This window comes from Diorhabda sublineata, chromosome X (genome assembly GCF_026230105.1).
Source record: "Diorhabda sublineata isolate icDioSubl1.1 chromosome X, icDioSubl1.1, whole genome shotgun sequence".
NCBI lineage: Eukaryota > Metazoa > Arthropoda > Insecta > Coleoptera > Chrysomelidae > Diorhabda > Diorhabda sublineata.
The window spans coordinates 37,018,606-37,033,742 of NC_079485.1; the positions used below are offsets into that span (position 1 = coordinate 37,018,606).

At 30.8% G+C, this 15,137-nt stretch overlaps 1 protein-coding gene across 1 annotated transcript in view; it reads right to left on the bottom strand.

The window, feature by feature from the left end:
* Positions 1-15,137, bottom strand: part of LOC130450926 (lachesin) — a 395,900-nt gene that overhangs the window by 17,640 nt on the left and 363,123 nt on the right. Inside the window, exon 8 of the mRNA XM_056789650.1 lies at positions 14,487-14,639. Within this exon, the coding sequence (XP_056645628.1) occupies positions 14,487-14,639 (153 nt within the window). The remainder of the gene's footprint in view (positions 1-14,486; positions 14,640-15,137) is intronic.

Consider the following 15,137-nt stretch of genomic DNA (forward strand, 5'->3'; position numbering starts at 1 on the left):
CTACTAAACTCATTAATCTAAGTTCAGTTTATGGTAGCATTTCGCGTAGCTGCAGGTAATCTAGTGACATAAGAAAACTTAAATTACGTTCGTACAAAATTATTAATTAAAATGCATCCGCAAAACAATAAACTTATTTATTGTACCTAGGGATGCAGCGAAAGTTGAGACTCATTTCGTAGGAAATACGCTAGAGGATTTTTAGGGTTTTAATACTTTCATTGCGGAAATATCAAAAATAGGACAATAAGATATGCAGTATTCTTCAATTATTCTACTGCTTTTTTATCAGAGACGATATTGTCATTGGACTACCTCTGCCAAGAAACTATTATTATTTTAAATTTAAATAACGTTAGTGTAGTCTATGCAATCTAAATCCATCTACTCCTACAAAAATGTAGTTTTCATTTGTTATTTATGATTTTTGTTCACAAAGTTTCCTGAGGCTTTCCCGAATCGATTGTAATTTGTTGCATCTTGATCCGTCATACTGCTGAGAAATTCTTAGGTTTTATATTTTTCATGCTATATTTCTTTGACTCTATGTAATCTAATAATGAATGAACGTTTGGCCTGATGAGGTGGGTACTGTTGATCATATTCCGCGATATTATATATATACCTAGTAATGTATTCAAGATTATAAAAAAATATTGTTGTAAAACACTAGACCTTGACTGAACTATATAATGTTTACATCGTTTGAGAAATCGATATTCAGAAGAAAAAATTGAATTATGGATGGATGGATTATGGACTAACTCCGAGAAATCAGATTTATCAGAACAATTTTTTGAGCGACATACAATATAAAACACAATTTTGATTAAGAAACTCAACATTTTTTATGCCGTGATCGTCCGATCCTGTATTGTGTTTGCATTCAATAGTCAAATGTTAATCTATTCTGTATCAAACCTAGAACAAGTTAGGTTCGAAACAAATGACATGAATGATTAAAGGACTTGACAGAAATATGGCAGTTTGTATCATTTCGCTGGATTTTTGAGGTGTCAAATGGTCTATTTATGCTTAACAGACAATCGTTGCATGCATTCCATCTTGAAATTTGATCATTTTTGTCACTATAATCGCATTGTAGATATTTTGTTGCCACTTCACACATCATTTCATCTTAAGCCTCAGCTTACTGAACGGGTTTCAGGCTGCAGAAATTCATCCTTTTAACTGGAAATTTTTTGGAAAAAGTTTGTGGATATTATATCCAATAATGGAAATATAACTTTGCCTAATCCTCTTTTGAATGGTGAACGACGAATATAACGTCAAACAAAACTGGAGAAGTCCTAAGAATAAATGTAAAAAATGGCAAGCACGGCAGTCGAATGACAAGATTGTAACAATCTTATTTCCGAAGAACGTGATAAAGACCAGTGCATTAGCTGATGAGAAGATATTCATACAATTGTGGTATTAGATCTGAGAAGTAGAAATCAAAACTGAAAGAAAGAAAAATTGAGAGAATAAGATCTATGACAATTTTCAAAAAATGACAACTGGTAACAAGAAAGTGATTATGGATCGTCAAACAACTAGTCAAGAAAAAAAAACCATAATTTATTTATAGAATACTACAAGAAAGCTACGTATCAGAAGACATAAAAAAATTTAACCGGCCTCCAATATATTGAAACAAATTATTTAGATTTTTAGACATCAAAGCTCTGTAACATTTGGTTGGTTAACTAATTTGGGAAAACAAAATGTCATTTAATGTAGACGGCATTTTATTACTACATCTTGTATCGTAAAAAAACTATAACCAGATACTAACTTTTTGCCTGCCGTCGAAAAATTGGTAATTTCTCAAGCAATAAAAGTATGTAAAACTGTAAACAATTGTTTTCCTTCAACTTATTTTTTAAATTTAATTTGTATCCTCAATAAATGAATGGTAACTTACAATTTAGTCATTATTTTTGTTTACAAAAGTTTACTGGTATCTACTTATTTTTAATGAATAACTCATTCTCCACCTGTAAAACCGAGCATTATTATCGAGATTCGGAGCACGTTTCTGGTAAACATATTTTCATCTAGATTTACTGTGTATGAGTATAGGTAAGATCTATGTTCGCTTTTTGAGTGTAAATGGCTTATAATACATTTCTACTGAACTAACTAACGTGTGCTATTGCTTTCTTTTATTCAGTAATACAATTTATTTTTCTCTGGTTGTGAGGAGTTTTTATTTTTTTAAAATGAAACATTTAATTGACTCATCGTATAGAAAATAAATGTATACATTAATATTATATTATTCACTAGTGTATAATGAACGTTATTACTCACAAAGTGTAGTTTATGTAAGTATTTTTGTTGAAACTTATGGCAATCATAAATAACAGAATGTCATAAAATAACTATGTGGAAGACTTACTTAATATTTTACCTTTATTGCTAGGTATTTATAATTAGATGCTGTAGTTAGAATATTCGTTGGAAAAACTTTTCGCATTTTTATTCTGAAAACATTTTATAATACTCGTGATTTTTTATAATTTTCTGAATTTATACCTTGCTGTGTACAAGCCTCGAATAATATAAACTAGCGGCCCAGCGTATGATTTATTGTGTGCCACTCAATTTTGATTGAATTTGAAATCGTTTAACACATTATTATGTTTCGGTCACTTGTGAATATTATTAAGAATTTTTATTTGAAAGGAAAACCACACATTTCCGAATGATGCATGGAAGTATGTAATGAAACTGGAAAAAAATTCGACAGTCGCTTATTACCGTACTAATCCAGATTGCAGTATAGATATTGGAAAAGGAATGAGATTGCATGGAAATTTGGGGGTTCTTGAAAGATAATTACAAGTGTACATTCACAACCAAGGGTGGAAAAGGTTGTAAAAAAATACCACTTCTTCATATAATAATTAGTTAGCACAACTAACAATGTCAATTCAGATAAGGAGGTGGTTTTCTTTGCCTTTTGCTACATCCAAAAAGATTCATTAGCCATATTGTATACTTCTCTTGACTTTTCCAGCTATAAATTCGATAAGGAAAACCTCAATAAATTCTCAAATTTTTGGGAACGTTAAAGATAAGTCATGTTCATTTTCCAAATCTACTTCTAGTTTGGTTTTCAACACAATCTAACACAAAATATTAAGACATTTAGAAATCTACGCATACAAACAATAATTTTGATTGATTCGACTCAAATTTATTTCATTTTAAAGGCTACTTATTTATAAATTGTTTTAAAACCATGGTATTTTAGGAAACAGACACGGCACGCAAATTCCAAGTCATTGCTGACCTAGTTTAAATGCTTCGTGCCTTCAACTGAGGGTCCCGAGTTCTAGTCTGGTCTAGGAAACTCCAATTTTCGAAAATTTTTCATTTTTATATAAGTGAATTGAAAATATTCGGCGATTTACAAATGATGTAAACCAATTTTTACAGCAAAACCATAGAATTTATAATTTAATAAACGAAGCAACTGACAGCAGTGATTAATGGATTCATAACTGCTGTGATTGATGGGTATTATTAAGATCAAGCAAACACACGTTAAATAGCTACATTATACAAGAGTCATGGATAAAATCAATTTTATTCATAGTTTATTAATTTGGTTTATACCAATACATGCCAATATATGAGTATGGTGCATGTACCTTTACTAATTAACTAAGTAGCTCCACTTAATAAACAAACATTATTATTAACATGGAGAATATCCTGCTTTCTACAGAAGTATAGTTTCAAAATATTCTCAGTTTTTTTTGTCCAGATTTTAGCAACTTCATTTCTAAGTATTAACTGAAATAACATATTTTATAAACCTTCTTCTTAATATCCATACCATATGCTTGCACCAATATTTTTTTCAGTTGGTGCACAAGATATTAACCCTTCGCCGGGCGCTACGCCGTCCGTAGGACGGCAGACAGGTATTTTGGTTATTATTAGGAAATGGAAATTTCCGATTACCTTTTGGGTTAAAGTTATTCTACTTGCTATTCATCCCCTGTAATAAAAGGGTAAAAGTGATTCTCAGTCGTTCAATAAACAGTGAACAGTAAGTATTGAAGTGGAAGTTGTCAACTGCCGTTGTGTGTAGTTTTGATTTCATCTATGCATAATAATGATGAAATTGACAAAGACACCAAGCCAGATATGGTTATGGATTATAATACCACCAAAGGAGGAGTTGACACTGTCGACAAATTATGCTCCAGTTATTCGGCGAAAAGAGTAACAAGAAGATGGCCGATGGTAATTTTTTATCACATAATGAACATAGCTGGGATCAACACGCAGATATTGTTTACTTCAGGATTATCTATTGAAGACGTCGAAAAGACGGCTACCTCTTCAGATGCAGTAGCCACAGAAAAGCGACTAAGAGGTTAGTGTAAACCATGCAAATCAAGAAAATCAAAAACGACAAAATCGTGTGAAAATTGTCCAGCGTTTGTGTGTGGAAAACATTCCAAAATAATATGTGAAGATTGCTTGCACGCCATGGAAGGTGTTAGCGAAGGTAGTTCATAATACATTTTGTAATAATATTGTGTGATAAAAATATAATCTTATTTTGAATAAATTAATTTAATTTTTTTGTTAATATATACTTTTTGTAATATATTGTCTAATAAAATTATGGTCATATTTTAAATAAATTGTTTTAATTTTTGTTGTTGTTAGTTTATACTTTTTTTTACCTATAAATGAACAATATTATAATGATAGCAAATAAAATCATCCCTAGGAGTGAATTGGTAAGTGAAATAGAACAAGAATTGTACGCCGCGCCGTCCAGAATACGGTTAGCGCCTGGTGGTGTTGCAAAACTCTTAGCGCCTGATGAAAGGTTAACACTATAGCTTTATTTATGACTATGATTGATTATTCCACAAGCTGTATGCACCTAATTACCAATTAGAGGATGTCGGAAACTTTTTTCTGCAGCCATTTCCAAACGGTACATTCGGTTATTATAGATTTTTGATGGGTCAAATTTAGTAAGGAAAATTGGAAGTTCTTCATGTTGTCAGAAATCGATAATTTGGTACACACCCTAAATACCAATTACAACAGAACTTCATACATTAAGTGTGAATGTAAATCGCTTCATAGCGATTTAAATAATTTTCCACAAACTACTCGATATGAATATGAAATGAAAAGACTTACAGACGGATCGGGAAATCTCATAGTACTTCTCATACTACAATACAATCTATTTTGCATTTAAGTGTAAGAATTTTCCAGATGGATTTCGCATAAAGCACATCAAACAACTGAATATGATGGAGAAAAACATCGATTTTTGTCTCCTTACCCGTATTTATCTGAGGATTTTTTCTTGCTCTGTACTGTTAAACAAAAAATGCACGGACAGCGATTTAAATCACCTCAAGTTATTAAAGACCATGTTTCTACGATATCAGCTTCAAAGTGGAAAATTATTTCTAGAATTGGTTTAGACATAAGCAAAAAAGTAAGTAGGTGTGTTTCAATACGTAACAAAACATTTTATTTCGAACTTGTTCATTTATGTTTCACTTCTAAAAGCTGTAAAACTAAAAGTTTAAAAGGCAACCCTGGCGTATACGAATTTATCGATAGTTGATATATCAAAAGTAATTTTTCGAAAAACACCTGAATGTGCTTCGTCCAAACATTGTTATAATTTTGGTGATGTAGAATATATCTTGACAAAAGTAGTTACAACTTTTTTCACAAATCTTATCTTATTTCACGCGTTTGACTACTACAAATTCCGTGTGAATTGAGCATAATTGTGATAAACCTATATATAAAGTTACATAGGTATATTGCAATATGGTTTTCTCCTATATCGAATTTTATTTTTTTATTATTTGTACCAACTACTTATGTTCATCATTACGATCGGTTTCCCTAATAACATTCTGCGTGTGCCTACACTGCTTTTTGTCAGTTTTTGGGAGTATCGATCCTTAAGAGAACTATCCATATTTCTATCCCCATTCGAAGTGTAAACCACGTGATTTCATCCACCTGTTACAGTTTGAGGCAAATTCTCCATTTAATTTTATGTTTTCAGTGTGTGTTATATGATAAACGTGAAATAGTGGTAGATTTTAACTAGAAATATATAAATATCCGCAAAAAAAATTTTATTATGTTTGAATCGAATTTATTACTTTACTACAACTGATGTAGTGGGAAATAGTGAACTGAAACTGGAAAATATATGGCCTTACCCTTTTAAGACGATTGGAAAAGTGAAGTTTCACATAGTTTTATAATATAATAGAGTCCTGTTCAGAATTTTGAAAAATATGTATAATTTTTTGTGATTCCATTATTACTACTACTCACACTTACTGATGAAAAAGATGTGATTTTATATTTTATTTTATAACGTATCACGTTTTTAAATTGAATTGCGAGAATGAAATGAACCGTGATTATATGTAATATATAAATGCAAATTTTAAAACAAAAGAGACCTAAAATCAAGAATATTTAGATGCATTAATATATCAAAAGGTCTAAGAAATAAGAAATTTATAATTTATATAAACACGATTGTACACTACAATCGACGCGATGGTTCGATACGGAATCGGAGTTCTTTTGTTAAAATGAAAACTATCGTATGAATGAATGAAGTTTGTGTAATTTCTTTATTGATGACTAGAGGTTTTCGATAAATAATATGAATGTTTCTGACGCTGATCAACTAGCATGGTCAACTCCATAAGTACTTATTTTTTATTTTTAATGTGTAACAGATTCACTGCTAAGTATCATAAATCCTTCTGTGAACATGTTACATGGTGCTATTACTCTTTATTTTAGGTTATTCCATGCGTCTCACATCCTAGCATGTTTCATGGAGGTTGTCGGTTATCAGTGAGCTTTATAGCACTTAATCATAAACGTCTTATCTGACGAATTTGTTGTTTCGGAAAATCGTCTACCCTCCAAATTTATTTATGAGAATCTAGTAGACACAACATTTCTTATTGCTATAAATAAAGAATTTACGGTTTGTAAGAATTGGGAACATGATGAATTGAACTAACTATCCGGAATCGAAAAATAGGAAATAAATTTGTCCAAAATGTAAAATGCTAAAAATGAAAGTGGATTCAAATGGACAATTAAAATACTGCAAAATTTTTCTAATTATCTAAATAAAAATTCAATTTACAAAATACGGAATGATAAATGCTATTTATTCTTATCTCGTAAGGAAACGATTCTTAAGCTTAGTTTATACAGCCAAAATTAAACATTGTACTAACAAATTAAATTACTAGTTAGAATAATCTGTAATGGTTCTTTCAACTTCTTAGTTTAATTCCTTAATTTTGTGAGGTTATAAGCACACAATACATTAGGTCTATCTGTATTGGTGAAATTTTTTTGTTTACAACATTCTTGTTTTTTGACTATGAAAATAATTTTTGTTATTACGCCCATTTCCGCGATGGCAGTTTCTTTTTAAAACTGATATCAAAAAAATAGTAAAAAGCAATATCTGAAAGTCACCAATAACCTTTAAAAGATGTAACATTGATAGACAGTGTCAGGAGTTTTTCACATTTGTATGACAAAAAGGACTCATAGAGAGAATTTTCATTGGTTCACCAGTAATTTATAATTATCCTCAATTTACTGCATAAACCAAAACATCACTACCAAAACAGTTTAGTTGGAAGTTGATTTCAATTTAGTTCTAATTTTGGCTGCATAAACCAACCTTTATATTGTTAAGTTTGTGTTTTCCACTAAATCTTGTGAATAGTTTTTTTTTATCATTCAACTCTATTATTTTAACCTTCTTATTGCTTTGATGTGATTTTATTTGACAGTATGTTAGCTCTAGGTAGTTGCCTATTTGTTTTGCATCATCTAGCAGTTCAAGTTTGTGCAGTAGTAAGTATGACCAGTTTTCAAAGAGTTATACACTACCAATTAATAAATTAACTAACCTGATCTATTTTTGTGTATGCTACTAAAACAGATGGTGAATAATTTTTGAGTATCGTACATCAGCAGGTTTCTTTCGAGTATCAAGGATCAACTCGAAAAATTTTCCTTCTAGAGGACTTCATACTCAGTATTTATTCAATAGTAATGTTTCTACATATTGAGTGATATTATCAAAGTAGCATATTTTTTATAAACCAATTTTGACTTTTTTCGTTTCTGTCCATCCCATGTTACTTTAGTTTTGAAATTTACTTCTAATATATATGTTTTTTTCGAATAAATGCATACCTATTTTTAAAGTTTTTCCAAAATAAACTGTTTTATTCATGAAACACACGCAGCTTCTAATTATATGTACTTTGGAGTTCTTCTAATAATACTTGTGAAATTTTGAATACGGTTTGGATACCCGACAGAAATGGAATATCACAGATATTATCTTTGTTATACTGTCGGCACGTCCACTTGAACTCGACAACGGCAAACTAGTGCAGAAATTAACACTTCCTGACAAATTTGAATACAACTGGGACAGTTTACTCGCTTCTGTACTCCCCGAACAACGATTTTAACTTATTAGTTATATATAGTCATTAATATAAGCTTATTTAGTTTTACCCTTTGGAATACGAGAATGATAAAGATACAATTATTTTTCGACTAGAATGTGGCTTATTGTCCATATAAACTATAGAATACACACCTTGAATTGTAAAAATCTCAGTAGATAGAGTTGAGAATCGTGACTACACTTAATTTGAATTATTAGAAAAAATCTTTGAAACAGATAATATGCTACAAAGAATAGCGGTAACGAATATTATTTTTTTGGTAACATGTATCGACTAGATATGTATACAAGGTGCTGATTTGAAGACTAAAGGTGCGTGTTCGTGCACACTTTTTGCAAGCTCATGCCTACTTGCGGCAATCTTTCTTTATGGTTTGCTAAACAAACTGCTGAGAGACGGACTTTGCAGTGACTTTTGCACAGAGGTAAGAGAGGTGATGTATAGAGGTGAAGGCAGCTACACATTCCAGTTGCTAAGAGGATCCTGATTGCAATAACTTCTTAAGTTCTTCGTCGTTCGTTTACGAAGCTGATAGGTCGGCATATTCGATCGGTTCTCGATTTCTTCAATGCATGAGAGCGAATAGGCAACCACGTTATCTTTCCTGCTTACATGGCATATGTCTTTACTGAACTGGCAGAGGAAATCGAGGTGGCACGCTTGTCAAGAAGAAGCCTTCTCAAGTTTCCATAGAAACTCGAAAGTTTAAGGTTTGTAGTTAGATATCCAGATTTCATCTAACCGAATTTAGTAATATGAGCAAAAGTTTTCACGTGTTAGTTTATTTGAATTTTTTTATCCTATACTATCTGCAATAGAAAAAAAAACAAGAATTGAAATATCAAATTGAAAATTAAATTGATCAATATTTAGATATAAACAAAAAATTTAAAATTCAAACAAAAGCGGCCCGAATATCCAAATAATTCGAAGCCTGTCGGTATATTATGTTATTTTTCGAGATTAAAAAATATTAATAGTAAAACAAATTAAAGATTAATCGCCCTGTATATTTCTCTATATTTTCATTGTCTATGTGGCTAAAAAATAGCTTGCTTGTTACTTTTAATTGTAATTCTATAAAAAATTAAATATATCTACCGATTTCACCCCAGCATTTGTATTGAATATACAAAAATTATACTCACTATTTTAACGCACGCAGAGCAGTACACTTTTCCCATATCCATATGTTGCTCTTTTTATGGCTTAATCCATACTGACGCAGAGCCGACTTACTCTGTTAATGGTTTATAACGACTTACTGAGGATATATGCAAATATTTGAAAAAATATATATAATATGCAAAGTATGCTCTTTGCATGTGTGGGTTTCCTTACTTATAAACAAATTTTGGTGAAATTTCATTTTCGTTTGTGACTTAAGACTCAAGGTTTATGGTATCTTTGATTGAACTTATCCGATAAATTTTGAGAAACTTTACAAAGACAACTGGAAAGGCAAGGGCACTACAATTTTCAAATGAAAATTATCTTGATTAATGTTGTGATTCAAAACTAAACTTGTTCTATTTTCATACGTTCTGGTTAGTTTGTATCCATTTTAGCAATTTTTATAACAATATTGGAAAATTCCCTATAACTACAGAGAAATTTCTTTTATGCTCGAAACTAGTTATACGATGAAACTCATCTTTTCATAGTCGATTTTAAATGATACCTACTGAAGGATGCATGAACAACGTATAGCTCTTCTTTACTTTCCAATATGTTATTTGCTTGTACTGTGACCTTCAAAACAATATTCGAAAACAATCAATAATAACACTTCAATTTGAAACACTTGTGGAACCCTCTTCTATTGTTCATGATAAGATTAATCAAAATTCAAACTCCTCTGACAAGATATAGATCATTTTTTAATAAATGAAACCCTGCACCGTAGCACGTTCCTAAGATATTTTTTTTACATATTGAGGATCCTTCTGAGTCATAAAGCGAGGATCAGGTGTGTATATCATATCATTATGTTTTATGAAAATTGTATCGAACAGTTTTCACTTAAAAACAGCGTAAGAAAGATATTAGATTACTTATTTTTCACTTTACTCAATTTCAAAATTATAAAAAGTAAATTAAGAGCTACCATTGTATTCAGTTGACATTTGAAACATCTATCTATTAGTAGTAGCAACTAAAGATGACATATACATTATCAATGTTAATTTACAGCATATTAATAGATTGCAAATTATAAGGTAGCCTTAAACTATTAGTTGCCATCTGAAGTTCTACTACAACTACACCAATGAAGTGACAAACATTTAAAACGTGAACTACAGTGTCCAAAGAGTTATCCGCTAATACACTTAAAACATTGTACACATATTGAGTGTATGATGTGGAATGAACTTAAAAGTTAAAATACCTAATTTTTTGAAAAAATTCGAATCCGTTGATTGATATTTTCCATTTCATTTTGTTACATATAATAATAATGAGATATGACATCATCCCTAGTTTTATAAGGTGTATAAAATGATATGTAACTGCCAAATAGTCAAATTTTTATTCTTTACTTTACTTTACAAGGAAAATTGTATTAGAAAATATCATTTCTTGATACTTGGACAACTTGTATACTTCTCTATTTTATTAACAACCGGAAAACTAGATATTCACCAAAAATGGGGTTTCTTTAACGGAAATGCACTAGAATAAATGTTACATATTCTAATATGTTTTCTGATGGATCTATTTTTCTCAAATGTTGGAGCTAATTGTCGAATTTAAACGTAACAGAATGGTGTATGATAGTTGAGATCCTTGCAACAAAACCTTATTTATGCTACCTCTAATGGGATCATATGGTTCCAACAAAATAATGTAACTCATTATTTCGCAAGAACTTTGGATGGATGGATTAGTAAAAGGGAATTCATCAAATGACCACAGATTGCAATTATTTAGATTTTTTAATAGAGATATTTTAAAAATAAAGTTTTAACAAAGTTATGTGGCACATGTATTATTACATAAATCTCTAATGTTTCAAATTAAGAAGTTCCAGAAATGAGGCAAGTTTTAGCTCCTCAAATACGAGTGAGATAAACAATTCTTTCATTTGCGTACACTCTATGTCCAATATGGATATTTTCTATCTATGTCAGTTATTATGTCCAGATCTTATTTTTATGTTGAAATAAAGTGATGAAGTGATGGAACCGTAGTTCTCCATACACCACTGGAATCTGTTTGGAGGTGTGGACATACGATCGTCGTTTAATAGGAGTTTGAACCTGATCAAGTTTGTACTTATTTATTGTTCAGTGGGCCTAAGAAGAAAGTTTGGTCAAGATCCTAGCTGTTTCGGTAGTTCATGGCATTTTCAAATAAATCGATAGAAGATGAAGCATATAACAGAAGTTTTTTAACTGCAAGAGCTGATGAAAATATCCAAAGATGTGTCCGAAAACTGGTGATCGTTGGTTTATAACAGACAGTGGAGATTGAATCAAATCATCACCCATCAGATTTTAACTAATGTATTGAAGATTTTAAAAATATGCGAAAATTCAATAAACAACTTTTTGACAAAAAAACATTCCTGTGGCTCCTCAACCTCCTTACTCAACTACGATAACTCGTTACATAATTTTTAAAGATGAAAAAAAATCTAAAAAGTTGTAACCGACCAAGTTTATCCCAGCATCAGAGTTCCAGTACTATTATGGAGAGTGTTTATGACGCTGCTTGGTTTCTCAAAAAAGGTATGTAAGTCCACCCACTCGGTCACACTTTTTGTGAGTATTTATACAAATGAAGGCCACCAACAGTAATCAGTAGATGTGATGGATGTAAAAAAACCAGTTACCAATAATAAAAACACTATCTTCAACAGGATAATGTTTCCAAAATCGTTATTTTTATTTATTCAAAATGACTTTGTCCAGTACTGAAAGATTTTGGAAGAAGCAAGTTGAGTTCCAACTTAAAACAGACATTCAATAAATAGGATAAGCAATAGTTTGTTCAAAAATTAGAAAAAGGGGACATTTTAAGAATCATTGAATCTGAACATATCAACCTGCTTATATCTATGAGTAGATATTGTTTCGTTTTGTTTTATGGATTTAATAGGAATCAATTGACTAGACTAGCTATAGTGTACAGTATCTAATTGAAAAATCACCTAAAAAATTCACTTTCATATGATTTTGTAACTATTCGTATGTTCTTTGTTCCATATCAATTCAGGGGAAACTGTCAATGGTGAACAAATACAAAGTATGTATGTATAACATCCCCTAAAAATTTGGTTTCCTAAAAACAATAGACTCAGCTTAATCAATTATAGATTAATCAAAACATTTCCAAAAGTTTTTTTGGAATTGACCTCATACTTCAGTCGTCCTCAGCTTTCTATTGTATATGAACTGAAACCATATGGTTTTTTCGAAAGACAGTAGACATATTAGAGGATTAAGAATAATGTCTTTGGGTAGAGTTTCTTCCACAATGATTCGTATCATCTCATCATGTTACATAATTTCAATGGAGTTTTAGGCATTAAATTGATTCGTGAGATATATAAATTCTGGCAACTGTCTATCTCAGACTCAAGTGAGGATTACCAGTCACCAAATAAAGATCGAGACTGAGAAAATGGATCACTATGAATCCAGTAGATGACAGTCAAACCCCGCATGAGGTTAATTGAGAATTGAGCGATAAATACGATGTTTGACCTTATGATAACTATAGAATGATCAAATTTTCATGATCGCTATATGTATAATTTTTTGGCTATAGTGTAGCTAAAGTCTAAGATTATTTATGAAATCTTTGAGATATCTAACATTGATAAGATTGTGCTTCTGTACTTTGGCAAATGTCAATTAAGAATCTCATGGATCATATTTTACAGTCTATTAGCAAATTTTGTATATGGAATTCACAGTTTGGTCAATGGAAGTAACGACAAGAAATGATAAGTTAACTATGTCTATTGTAAAAGACAGGTTTTGAACCACTTATTTCTATTTTTTGGAATTAGTCATGGTGATGGGATTATCATGGAGTGTTACTTTATACAAAAAGAGAGTGTGTGGATAATGACGTGGAATGAACAGCACCTAAGTAAGTTCTTAAATGGAAAAATAGATGTTAATACCTCAAAATATTAATATTAACGTATATACGAGGTCCGGGCTGTTTCAGTTCGAAAGTTTGAATTTCCTATGTTATTATCATTTTCGTGAACTTCTCTTTTATTTCGAAAAAATACATCATTCCTATATTTTTATTGTTCATACAAAATTGCTTTAAATAAGTATCGTTAAAAGTATGTTAAGGATCCCCTGGAGTAATAATATTTTTCGAAACTAAAATTCCTGAAAATCTGTAGAATATACGACCTTTTGTATTTATTTTTCATGAATTTACATACATTGAATTTGCTCATCGTCCATTCATGCAAACTAATAGACTTGAACTGCCTTACCCCTCGAATCGCTTGTTGATCAAAATAGACCATAACAAATGGAAAATGAATAAAGTTGTACGCAATTAGAGTAATCGTAGCAACAGTATTTTTCATAGTGCTTTAGACCTTCTTTGTGTCTACCCTTGTCGAGTAATACTTCAGTTTTAAAGATTTGATAAATAGGAATTATCACCCTTCATTTATAAAGAGAAAATCTAATAAAATCTAATTGGAACTTAGAAACGCTTTTGTATACTGAAAAACAAACACAAAGAGAAATAACAGTATAACATATTTAACTATTAAGTACATGATTCCATTTACAATAAACATACATTACCAGTGATAATTTTTCTTCGTAATAAAATACTATGTACAAAACTTATATCAGCGGAATACCCAATGTTAAAAACAGTTTTTTTGAAATGCATAATTTAAAAACGTGCTGGTGCGATAAGCATTTGATGTGGGTTTTATGTGATCTATACCTGAATTCTGAGGAGTTGAAGGGGTATAAAATCCTACGCCTGAATCATATGCTGGACCAGATTGAACAGCATCTTTCTCCGAAGAAGATACCATTACTACTTTGGAGCGATCTTGTTGATTGGAGCTTCTACTTGTGTTGCGCTTTCCACTGTCTGTAATAAGTGGATTTGATTAGAGTTTCTGATAGACAATCAGCTACCCCATCAACAAAAAAACTATAGTTTTTATATATAACTTGTGTTTTCTTTTGTTATTCTATAAATGATTTGAGAATATATTCTTATCTTTAATTATAACAAAAATTATTACCACGCGAAAAACATGTTCGCTTTAATGAAGGTGATAATAATACATTAAAATATACAGGAGGACATATAAGAAATCTGGATTTGATGAAACACGATGCGTCTTTACTAACCAAACCGTGAGTAGAAAAACTAGAGACGTACACAATATATTCATGAAAGTTGTCCAAATTGAGCATAATTATTCGAGGGTCCATATGTCCCGAGTGGCATTAATTTATACTCAACCAAAAGATAGCAATCATATCAAAAGTTGAGGACAGTGCAATTTCCATGGTTTCCTCTACGGAATATATTTATTGTGAGAAATAAAATTTCGAAATCGTTGATATTTTGTTGTTTTAT